This window comes from Anabrus simplex, chromosome 1, assembly GCF_040414725.1.
Source record: "Anabrus simplex isolate iqAnaSimp1 chromosome 1, ASM4041472v1, whole genome shotgun sequence".
Classification (NCBI taxonomy): Eukaryota; Metazoa; Arthropoda; class Insecta; order Orthoptera; family Tettigoniidae; genus Anabrus; species Anabrus simplex.
The window spans coordinates 187,274,061-187,286,738 of record NC_090265.1 but is presented as its reverse complement, the minus strand read 5'-3'; the positions used below and the strand labels follow the sequence as shown (position 1 = coordinate 187,286,738).

The window sequence follows — 12,678 nt, the reverse complement described above, 5'->3', positions numbered from 1 at the left end:
TCCCATCCACATAGTCAACATTTGCAAATGGTACTGGACGTTGCAGGCTTGTCTTCGCAATTCGTCCGTGAGATCCGTGCGGCCGGCATCAAATTGCTTACACCACTTTACTATACCCAAGCGAGAAATTGCATGCTCACAATATATAGCAGTGACTTCTCGATGAATGTCTGTGCAATTGAGCCGTTTAGCCCATAGAAATCTGATCATTACACGCACCTCCAATTTGGAGTGGACATCCAGTTGGAGTGAGCAACCTGCTCTGCACACACAACATGATGCAATACCACACCAACCTTCCTACTGGACGTGTCAGCAGTTACTGTAGTTTGCTCTCGCGGCGAGCTAGTTTAACTTATTTTTTGATTCGATTGGAGCCCTGCAAATGGAGCAGACGTGTGTGCGGAGTGCTGAGTGTTGTGGCGTAAGCAAAATGGGAATAAGCTTAGAACTCTACCGAGCGGTCATCGGCCAATGGAACAATAGCATAAAATATCAGGTATGTGGTTTAAAATGTGATATAATATATTCTGAAATCATTCTGGCAGCGATAGTGAGGGCTGTGTTATTAGTAATTGGAGTAGTGGAAAGAAACCCTGGGCCACTGAATTGGGAAGATGTAGAAAAGATTAAGGTGATAAAAGAGGTCAGCCAAACAGACACAACGAGGGAGCTCATCATGGCACAGAATAAGGACATTCAGGATATAAAAGATAGTCTAAGGGGTGACATGGCAGGAATAAAAGAATCTCTGGATAAATACCAGGAAGAAATGGAAATTGCAAAGGAACATCGATTGGTGTTGGAGCAGCACACAAGGGGGATGGAGATGCAGGTCCGGAGATCATTGTTTGCCCAACGTAACAGATGCTTGGTTATACATGGGATTAAGGAGAATAGGAGCGAGGACAAACTGGCATTACTAGCTTCTATGTTGGAAGTGTTCATGCTAGGAGTGAAAGTAAATTGCACGGAATCCGATGTGGATGACGTGCAGAGAATAGGAAGGACCCAAGAGAACATGCCGATTAAAATACAATTGGTATCTGGGATGAAAACCTACCAAATCTTTTGGAATGTCAGGAATTTAAAAGGGATGGAAGTTTGGATTCAGGGAGACCTGGGAGTTGAAGAAAGGAAGGAGATGAAGAGTTCTTTGATTTCACATGGGGAGAGCAAGAAGAGAGGGCCTTACAGCATTCATAAGGGGCAAGAGACTATTCATCATAGGTGATGGCTGGAGAAAGAACTACTCGCCATCCCAGTTGGAAACCTTGATGCAGGAAGGAAGTGCGGTACCAGCACAACGTGGAAGAAGGAATGATGACGTGCAAGAAACAGGAGCGGAACTCGTGCTGACACGATTGCTGACACCTACTGCGAGTGAGGGTGTTGCCACTAGTAAGGAGGGACGACCTGTGAGTAAATGCATAACAGCTGATGCTGAATTAGGAAATAGCTCGTGTACTTTTCTTCTTCTTCTTCCTTCGTTATGCCCATTCATAGAGCGCGTTTGAACTTGATAGTTGGTTTGATGGTTTGTGCCTTCTTATCCTCCCAAAATCTCTTCATGAATGCACTGTGTTGCATCTTGCGTTCTGTCGACCACTTCCTACCAGTTGTCTTTTTTGGTTTCTCCCTAAATTTATGATTAGCTACTTTGGTTCTAAAAGCTCCACGATTTTCCATGATGTCGTCTGTAATATTTATTTCTTGGAGGTCCGCCTTAGTTTCTTCTAGCCATTTTATTTTGACCTTCTTTGAGTTGATTACTTTGAATAACCTTTTAGTTAGTCTGTCGCTGTTCATTCTGTAGATATGGCCATAGAAATTAAGGCGCCTTTTCCGTACAGCATCAGTAAACCATTGTATTTAGTATTAAGTTCCAATGTTTAATAGATTTAAGGCTAGACCTTAAGATTAGTATTAGGCTGAAGATGCCCAAAACTAGGGCGAAACATGTTCCTAACTAGTATTTATAATTCAGTAGGATTTAATCACTACAAAATATAATTGTATTGAATAGGCGGACACAGTCATTTCCTTCTTGAAAGAATTTTACTTACTACACCGGTAGTTGTAAAAAGCAGCAGAAAAATAGAAGAACATAAGAAAAAGAAACAAAGACAGAACTTCAAAGACGTATGGGCTAAGAAGGGGGTTCTCGCAGATGGAAAAAATAAACAGGAAGGAAAGATGCTAGGGAAAATTTAGAGTTCTCCTCATGGAAGTATAGTCCAAATTGATAAAACAGTAAATACACGTAGCAAAACAGGAAGTGTCTCTAAAACAGGAAAGCAAAATAACTAGCATTGAGAATTGGTTTTGTTAATATAGAAGGAACCATGAAAAAAAAAGTACAACACGGGAAAACGGAAAATCCGGGAACGAATGAACCATCAACAATTTGGCTAAACATCACAAAAACGAAATATGTATACTTATAAACTTACAAACGCCCCTAAACCATCCCAAACTACAGCCCCAATGGGCTACCAAGCGACCGCTCTCAGTCCGAAGGCCTGCAGATTATGAGGTGACACATGGTCAGTGTGACGAATCCTCTCGGCCGTTATTCCTGGCTCTCTAGACTGGGGTCGCCATATCACCATTAAGTAGCTCCTCAATTATAGGTAATCGTAGAATGACTAAACCTGGAACCCTCATATCCAGGTAAAAATTCCTGACCTGGCCAGTAATCGAACCCGGGCCCTCCGGGTGAGAGGCAGGCAAGTTAGACTGCGGGGCTGGGTTCAAACGTTAATTACCGGTACGCGACTTAAAAATCATCAAACTTTACATTCAGTTTTACCAGGGAAACTTCGTCAGTTTCCTCTGAAAACTTAGTCATGTTCTTTTGAAAACTTCTTTCAGTTCAGCAACTTTGATCAGCCGAACTCTTTGAAAAATCTAATACCCGCAATGCCAAGCCAAAGAACAATCAACCACAAGTAGTGTTTCATTCTCTAATCTAATAAAATAAAGCACATTAGATACAAAAGTGTCCAACATGATGGCAAAGTCCTTTTTTTAAAATCTTCCATTGTAATTTGGTCACCAGTATTTGTTCCTAGTCAGTTTATGAAAATCTTGTACTGCGTAAATTAGGCCTACATCGACTTTTAAAGCTTATGTTGAACGCGAGAATATGGTTTCGAAAGTATCAATCCTCAAGTTCTCGAATGCACTATATTTAGTTCTGCCCGTCACTAATCACTAAAGAGAAAAAATATTATTAACACTTCCGAAATTACGATCATTCGCGACCTTAAAGCTCAGCTGGAAAGCGCGCTCGCTGTACAAGTCGGTACGAGTGCGAAATGATACAAAGTTTTTAACGTGCGCAAATAAAAGGACTGCGGTTTTTATATCATTTTAACAGAAAAGCGTGAAATTCCCAGTCTTATATTAGGACGAAAACGGTAATAGGCAATCCCAAAACCTCCCATGGCTTTGTGTACAGTATGTAAGGTGCAACATCCGTTCTGGTCTCGATAACATTATCGTATACGATAATATTAAAATACTAAATTTGGGTTACTTAAGAAGGAGCAGTTTCGATTCCTGCCTGAAAGCCCAGCGACTATACAGTGCCTTGAGGAAAATGCCGAAAACCTGTTCGGCGACACACTCGAAAAAAGTAAAAAAATAAACATCTAACCCTGGACATAATGTAGACGTTTTGCAAGTATGAACATTTGACGAAACTCGTTCCGTCTTCAAATAGAGCTGTCGAAAAGTGCTCTGTCTCCTTCCAGTTGTCGAGGGCACCCTCTGCTTTATGATTTCCGAGGATTCTCTAAACAATACTACCCGAATGCGATGCTAAGATGATCCCTTATACAAGTTCACCACCGATCGCTTTTCCAGTACAGTACAGTACAGTACTTCTTCAAATTACCACAATGATGGGACGTCAACACCAAGATCTGCAAGTATGCCGTAGCCATCCTTTTGTAAGATACAGTTTCTTGGAAAATGCGTGATCGAGGATTTAGCATTGATGGGACTGAAATTTCTGGACGGCTGATCCGGGAAATCATTTCTTTGAGGAACTGATAATGTGTGATTTTTACAACGTGATTTAATTAGGATGCTCATGGGACCACGTAATTTGAACGAATAATACGGGAAAACATAGTTTCTGGGAACGTATAACAGAGGTTCTACTGTATTCTTTCAATATATTGCTATTTTATAAGTTAATTCCTGTCCATCTGTTGCTTTTTTTTTTTTTTTTTTTTTTTTCACTAGTGGTTTAACGTGACACTAACATATCAAAAGTTTTCGATGGCGCAAGGATGGGAAAGTGATAGGATTGGGATGATAGTGACCATGGCCTTAATTAAGGTACAGCCAGCATTTGCCTGGTGTGAAAATGGAAAACCATCTTCATGGCTGTCGAAGATGGGATTCGAATCCATCATCTCCCGAATACAAGCTCACAGCTACACAACCCAGACCGAATGGTCAACTCGCTCGGTCTATCTGTTCTTACCTGCAAGAGGTGATGCAACTGAAACAGAGTAGTCTTACTTGTGTATTTAAGGTTAAATATGTAAATAAATATTACAAAATCGCTTACATTATCGAAGTAGCAGTCTATTCCCTGTGGAGCAGCCTCTTTTAAGGCCTCTTGAATGTCCGTGGTCTTGTAGTTGTAAGCGGCATCAAAATGCAGATCATCTAACAGCCATTTTACTTTTTCATCAGATCCTGCAAACCCAATCACCTTGCAACCTGGATAAAAGTATAAAATTCTTAGAACTTGGCAATAATATCTGTTATTTAGTATGGTCCGACATTATCAGCATGACAGATATGATCAAAAAGTCATACATACAGTAGAAAGCAAGGAACATGAACAGGAACACTTAATAGGAGAAAAACAATGAGAGGTCAGTGTAGGAATAGAGGAGACAAAGGCAAATATGAAAACACAAAATGATAATCTTTACATCTTCATGCTCTGTTGTCTTCAAACAGATTGGCTCTGTACTTATCAGTCCCTGTTCTACATCCAGTTCTTCTCAAACCCCATGTAAGCTTGTTTTAGATTCACAGTTTCATCAGGAAAATGGGCATCAACAATGGGTAGGAGAACGTTGTAACAGGTCTTCAGTGTAGGATAAGAAGAAGCAGATAAACACAGAAAAATGGAAGAGACAAAAAGACAAAGATGACTAGAGGTGGTAAAAGACTAGGAACATAGGACAAACACAATTGGAAAAACCGAACAAGTCAGAATAAGTCATGGAAAGTAATAGTGTATGAAGATATGGGGATTGTCCTTTTCTTTTTCTGAGTTTGTGTTTATCATATATTATGTGTTCCTTCCCATGTTCCTATTTCTATACATGACTTAATTTGTCATTTGTTTGTTCCTTTCCATTACGGTACTTAGAGAAAGAAATGGAGCAAAGAGGGTACATGGAACTCAAGGATCCATACTTTCTAGACAGCTCTGAAGGTAGTTTTCCGTGGTTTCCCATTTTCACACCAGGCAAATGCTGGTGCTGTACATTAATTAAGACAATGGTCGCTTCCTTATCATCCCTTTCTTCACCTATTGTCGTCATACGACTTATCTGTGTCGGTGCGACGTAAAGCAAATTGAAAAAAAAAATAAACCCTTCCTAGACAATTAATGAAAAACATGAATGCAGTATGATCATTACTGTACCTCAAGAAACCTTTAACTCATGAGGAGAAAATTGGTCCAGGATTCATATGGACATCTGAGTGAGATGGCTAAGAGCTGTCAGGAAAGAAGAGACAGTTTTTGATTGCTGCCACAACCAACGATTAAGAGGAAAGCTAATATCTTACTCTTTGAGTTATTACAACTCAGTTTACTGTATGTACAATCATTACAAAATGGCAAGTTACATATTAAACCAACAATCTAATATGCTGTTGCTTCTCCAGATACTGTCTGGTTCCATGGCTAAATGGTTAGTGTGCTGGCCTTTGGTCACACGGGTCCCAGGTTCGATTCCCGGCAGGGCTGGAAATTTTAACCATCATTGGTTAATTCCTCTGGCACGGGGGCTGGGTGTATGCATCGTCTTCATCATAATTTCATCCTCATCATGACACGTAGCTCACCTACGGGAGTCAAATCGAAAGACCTGCACCTGGCGAGCCGAACATGTCCTTGGACACTCCTGGCACTAAAAGCCATATGCCATTTCATTTCTCCAGATACTGATAAAAGAGTTCTGGTCTGTTGAGGTATGAACTGTACCATACTGTTAACAGTATATTGACCTATCCATGGCTTTTGATAGGGTAGACTACAGGAGACTGTTCAAAAAAATGAGTACTAGACTAGAAAAAAAGAGTTGTTGAATATGTGGCAATGATAATATACCGGTAATACTGCAAAAGTAAGCTGCAAGCCTTGTAATTCAAACCTTGCGTGTGTTTTGTATATTTTGGTGCTTACATGGTGCTTACATGGTGTTTACATGGTAAGACACAAAACCCCAATAAGAGTTTTAATAACTGTATATGGGAACGTGTTCCAGAAACTGTGTTTATTGGCTCCCAGACTCCAAAAATTGGGATGATGGATGCAGTCATCTGTTTCAATGATGGAGCTTTCAGTAGGGTTAAGGTAATGGACCAGCAGGGGATCAGAAGTGATTCAAATATGAAGACAAGATTACTCGTTATGGACAGACATAGAGTATTATATTAGAAGTTGAAATTGATACCCAACAAATGAGTAAGGAAGCCAGACTGGAAAGAAAGAGTGAAAAGACGAAGAAAGAGGACCAGGAAAGCAAGGACCAAGATGAAGATGGAGCTGGAGAATTTTAAAGCACTGAAGGCTGAGTTTATCAGGTCCCCTTAAGAAGGAGGTGTTTTACCACAAATTACATTTTTTCAATGTTTATATACAGTTTTCTCCGGAAACATAAGAGCCACAGCAATGAAAGCACACTTCTTTAACTAAGTGATAGCTACAAAAAAGACCTACAAATAGTGTAAATTTCCCCAAATATTAATTGCATGGCACAACCAACCTCCAAATTTTTTTAAGGGAAAAATATTTTGTTTTTGAGAAGCCATTTTAAAACGTTAAATAATTATTTGGATATAATTGTAGGCCTACATTGCAGGCACTAGAGTTATTAATGTGCATAAAAATAATTTTGGCTGATAATGCAATACCCTGTATTTGCTTTGAAAATTGTACCTCAGTTTCATCCAAAAAATTTGAATTTTTAATTTTAGTTTGTTACTTTTCAGGTCACTGTTAATGAACTATGAGGAGATACATTGTTAATGTTACACACAGATGTTGTTAGAAATAGTATTAATACATAAGTCAAGTTTGGTTATTGTAGAAATAACAGTTTCATTGATATAAGTTTTCAAATATTAGCCTCAAAACATACTACAGATTCACGTCAAAGTCCCTTTAAGAAGGAGGTGCAGGTTAGAAAGAAACAAGAGTTAGGAATGGCTATGGAAGCAGTTGAAGGAATGTACTAGCAAATTTAATTTATCAAGAAAGTTAGCTAAAAAAAACATGATGGCAAAAATAATTCACAGTCAAATGAATGTTAGTAAAAAATAAATAAAATGGAAGGGTATATACAGGTACTTTAAGGCAGAAACAAGTTCCAGGAATGACATTTCAGGGATCATTAATAAAGAAGGGGACTGTATATGTGAGGACTTATAGAAGGCAGAAGATTTGGTCAGTAGTATGTAAAGACATTTGGATATACGGATAATGTCCAGGTAGAGGAGATGACTAATACTGGCAAAATACTGACATACTTATGAAAATAAACACATTTACAAAAAGAAACAAAAGTTGAAAGTTAGAAAAGCTGCTGGGATTGATAAGATTTTTGGAATATACTAAAGGAAATGGGTTGGAATATGGTGCCAATTCTGAAATTTTTATTTGATTCCTGTTTGCATGAAGGAGCTATACCAAATGAATGAAGAGTTGCTAAAGTAAATCCACTGTACAAAGGAAAGATTGAAAAACATAAAGCAGATAATTTCAGGCTAGTCAGCTAGATATGTTTTACATGTAAGCTCTGGAAAACATTTTCCCGATTATATTAGACACATTACTGACTGGTTTGAAAGAAGGCAGTGTGGGTTTAAGAAAAGTTATTCCAGTGAGGCCAACTCATAAGATATAGCAGAAATTTTAGATTCAGGAGGTCAAAAGGATTGTATCGCTGTTGACCTATCCAACACTTTTGATACGGTATATCATGGGATACTGCTCACAAAAATGATGGCTATTGGACTCGATAAAAGAGTGATTGAATGGGTGGCTTAATTTTTAGAAAACAGAACTAGAATTAGAATAGTGAAGCATTATCTGATCCTGTAACAATTAAGAGGGGGTCTTGCAAGGCAATATTATTGGACCTTTAGTTTTTTATGTATTTAAATGATATAAGATAACAGTAGACCCCATCTTCTGTATGAGACAGTTAATGGAAAAACATTGGAAATACAGAAGAGATATAGTAACAATATTCCTTGATTTAGGAGCAATGGTATGGATAGTAATGCAACAGAAAGGATTTGAAAAACAAATGATAAATATTCAAAGGTAAAGGTAAAACATGGGGACAGGGTCCTGAAGGTAATGCTGTTCGCAGATGATGATGATGTGGTGTGGGGAGGGAACAGAGAGGAGGTACAAGGGCAACTCTACATGCTGAGCAAGATTTTTGAAAATTAACAAGGAAAAGAGTAACTCTATGTTGTTGTCTCGAGGAGAAAGGAATTATAAAAATAAAGGGACAAAACCTTGAAATTGTGGAGAGCTTGGGGAATAAAGAGATGCAGGATGAACACCTGGACATGAAGATCAGTAACAAGAAATGCATTCTACCAGAGTGTGAGAAACCTGGTGTGGAAGAAGGAAGAACCAATAAAGTGTAAAGAAGTGATGTGTAAGATGTACTGCTGCTCAATGTTGACATATGTAGTGGAGACCAAAACACTGATAAAAGAGAGGAGAGTAAAATCCAGGCCAGTTAAACTTTTAAGTATGATAGGAAAGAATGTTAGTAGTATGAAGACTAGTACAGGAAAACAAAATGGTTTAAAGTTGAAACTGGTCTCCAACAGGGAAGTGTCCCCCATACTAATCATCAAAGTCATGGATGAAATTCATAAGAACATTAAACAGAGATTGGGAAGACAGGCAACAAAAGTCATGTTGTTTGCAGATGATGTAGTGATATGGGGTGAGGATGAAATGGAAGTGCAAAAACAAGTAGATGTATGGAATCAAGAGATAGAAAAATTTGGGATGAAAGTAAGCACAGAGAAAAGTAAAACAATAGTGATGACAAGGGGAAGGAAGGAAGGAAGGAAGGAAGGAAGGAAGGAAGGAAGGAAGGAAGAGGCAGATAAAACTGAATGGTAAAATTCTGGAAGTGGTTAAAAGTTTCAAGTACTTGGAAAGTGTGATCACAAAAGATGGAAAGATAACCGAGGAAATTGGGAAAAGAATACAACAAGCAAACAGCTTCTACCAGAGTGTAAGGGGTATTTTTTGGAATCAAGATGTCCCAAAGAAATGTAAGAAAGTGTTATATTCAACCTATTATGAACCCATACTAACTTATGCAGCTGGATCATGGACTGCAAAAAAACAAGAGGAGAGTAGAATACAGGCAGCGGAGATGAAATTCTTAAGAGGTATTGAGGGCAAGACCAGAAAGGATAGAATTAGAAATGAAGAGATAAGGAAAAGGACAGGAATCTTGAAACTTCAAGACAGGATAGAAACAACAAAGCTAAAGTGGTATGGGCATATGATGAGAATGGGAGAAGAGAGAGTGCAAAATTTTTTTTTCAGATAAATTAACAGGAAAGAGACCATGGGGAAGACCCTGAAAGAGATGGACAGATTCAGTGTGGGAGTGCATAGAGAAGAGGGGAGGAAAACCAAAAGATGTACTTAAAAAAAGGAGAAGAGTGGTGGAGAGACAGGCAGCGATGGAGGTCCTTGATTCACAACCCGGCGCGGGAAGCTGCAAATGGGAAATGAAGATGATGTATGAGGAAAGAATGGAAGAAGTTGGAGTTCCAAAGAGAGTATTTACAGAGATGATAATAGGAAGAAGGTAACAGGGAAGACCCAGAAAGAGGTGGATGGACATGGTGAAGGAGAGTATAGAGAAGAGTAAAAGTAGAAGAAATATTGGAGGAAGGAAGGGAGGGAGTGGTGAAGAGACAAACAACTGTGGAGATCCTTGATTTGCAATCCGACCCAGAAGACTGGAAACTGAAATGAAGAAAACTATAAAAAAGAAAGCACCGAGTGAGAAATGAGGATGTTAGGAAAAAAAATTGGAGTAGAAAAGCTTTATGACAGAATGGAAAGGGATAAACTTAGATGATTTGGACATGTTAAGAGAATGGAAGAATGCCAAAGCGGATGATGATCCAGGTGGAAGGTGGGAGGACAAGAGGGAGACCAAGGTTAAGGTGGTTGAAAATGATCCAGAATAGTATAATTAGAAGAAAACTGGATTGGAACACAGTTAAGGTGGTGGTTGGGGAAAGGAAAAAGGAAACGTACCATAAACATCCCAACCTGGCAGGAGCTGGATAAAGAGAAATGGATGATGTTTATGATAAATGATATGATTAGAGAACTGGAATCACAGATAAGGCTTTTTGGAGATGATGTTATACTGTATGAAGTAGTAAATAAGTTACGGGATTATGAGCAACTGCAAAATGACCTCAACTGTATTGTTTGATGGACAGCAGACAATGGTATGATGGTAAACGGGAAGAAAAGGCAGGTTATAAGTTTCACGTAGTCCTCTCAGTTTTAATTACTGGGTTGATGGGGTGAAAGAACTGGAAAAGATCCAAAAGATCCACTGTTCCACTCTTCCACTGTTGGCCTTCCACTTCTGAATTCAAATGGTTCATCTTGTAATTGACTTTCCACCGTTTCTCTAATTATTCTTTCCAGTATCATTTCCACTATCTTGGCAACATAGGAGGTGATTCCTTAGTAGTTACCACACATCTTCTTATCAGAGGCGAATTTCCCATACATGCGATTGATGTGTTACATCCCTTGTATTTTCAACGAAAAATATTTATTGATCATATTTTCATGGAAGTTATTTATATAAAATTCAAATGCACAGTTATCAATACTCAGAGATGGAAGTAACGAGCATGAGAACTGAACCCTTGCTGGTTGTTGACCTCTTCCGTGGGGTTGGAATGCGAAACGAACAGCCACATTCGTCAAGAGGGTGGTGTAAGCTGGAATCCTGTAAGTTATCACGTGTGGCCGGGATTTATTTGTTATTTCATGGAATACTGAAGTTCTAGAAAGCGGTTCTTTTCTTGTGCTATAAATGATGATATATGACACATGTGTGTTGTAGTATTATAAATAATTTAGTTTCGTGTGCTTGTAGTGTAAATATGAAACTAAGAAAATGCGGGAATAATGCGATTTTGAAATGACACCACACTGATCAGAGAGTAGTTCAGCAGGCATGGATGTAGGAGCGCCAGGGTCACACGTTTCTACCGCACAATCCGAACTGAATTATTGTAACCACTGTGTAATTGAACGATTATTAAGAGACACATTTAATATGCCTTCTTTTAAGGAGAAAAGCAGAATCATAAATGAAGGACAACCGTGTTCAATTCTGAATGTAACTACACAACTTAAGTCATGTGTTCGTCATTTCAACAGATATATTTATGAAACAGGCCATTGGACTGGTGAATGTGAGATTTTAAATAAATTTTTCTGTTGGCCCTGTTTGTTATTTTCTCTTGAGAAATGTGTTTGGAATTACGGTCTGTTTGCGTTGATGGTTTTTTTTTTTTTTTTTTTTTTTTTCCCGGTTACATCCCCTAAACCAGAAGTCAGGTGTCACCACTGCTTCTTATCTCCTCGCTTGAATATTGGTATTATAATCTGCTTTTCCCAATCCTTGGGCACTCTTTTCTTCCTCCATACATACTTAAGTATTCTATATGTCAACTGGAGTCCCGCTGGTTCTTCAGCCTCCATTGTTTGTATGGCTACTTCATCTATTCCCACAGCTTTTCCCATCATCTTTTCAACTGTCCCATTCCACCTCTGTCATTGTAATGTCTGATGCCTTTTCTGTTTCTTCTTCTATTCCTGCTGCCTGGATATCTTCTCCACATGTCTGGTTTCTCACCATTAGCAGTTCACTGAAATATTCTTTCCGTATATTCATTATCTCTTCTGGTTTTGTCAGTATTACTCCTTTATTCTTCACAAACCCTGTGTTCACCGCTTCATTCCTACAGTTTCTTAAAATTCCAAATAATTTTTTTTTCTTTCCGCAGTTCAAAGCTTCCTTTACTTCCAGGGTGAATGTTTCCTGAATTTTCTTCGACTACTACTTTTTTGCTTTACAATGGCGAAAAATGAAAGTATCCTCCTATTCAATAGATCATATATTCCGTCATTAGACGGAGTAAACAAGTTCAGACATGTTTCGGCTCGTTTGAGCCATCTTCAGTGAAAAAATTAGGGGGGTTGGAATAATTATTTACATAATATGAGTTGAAAAAATGCTAAAAAACATAATGAAAGCGCAAATGATAAAACAAACAAAAGAGAGCCTAGACGGAAACAAAATAGCACAAATATACAATATTTAC

General features: G+C 38.5%; 1 protein-coding gene across 5 annotated transcripts in view; it reads right to left on the bottom strand.

Annotated features, from left to right (window-relative positions):
* LOC136885463 (prostaglandin reductase 1) overlaps positions 1 to 12,678 on the bottom strand; it is a 125,719-nt gene that overhangs the window by 13,935 nt on the left and 99,106 nt on the right. For all 5 annotated transcript variants that reach the window (XM_067158054.2, XM_067158062.2, XM_067158027.2 and 2 more), the window contains exon 7: positions 4,586 to 4,740. In XM_067158054.2, the coding sequence (XP_067014155.2) occupies positions 4,586 to 4,740 (155 nt within the window). The remainder of the gene's footprint in view (positions 1 to 4,585; positions 4,741 to 12,678) is intronic.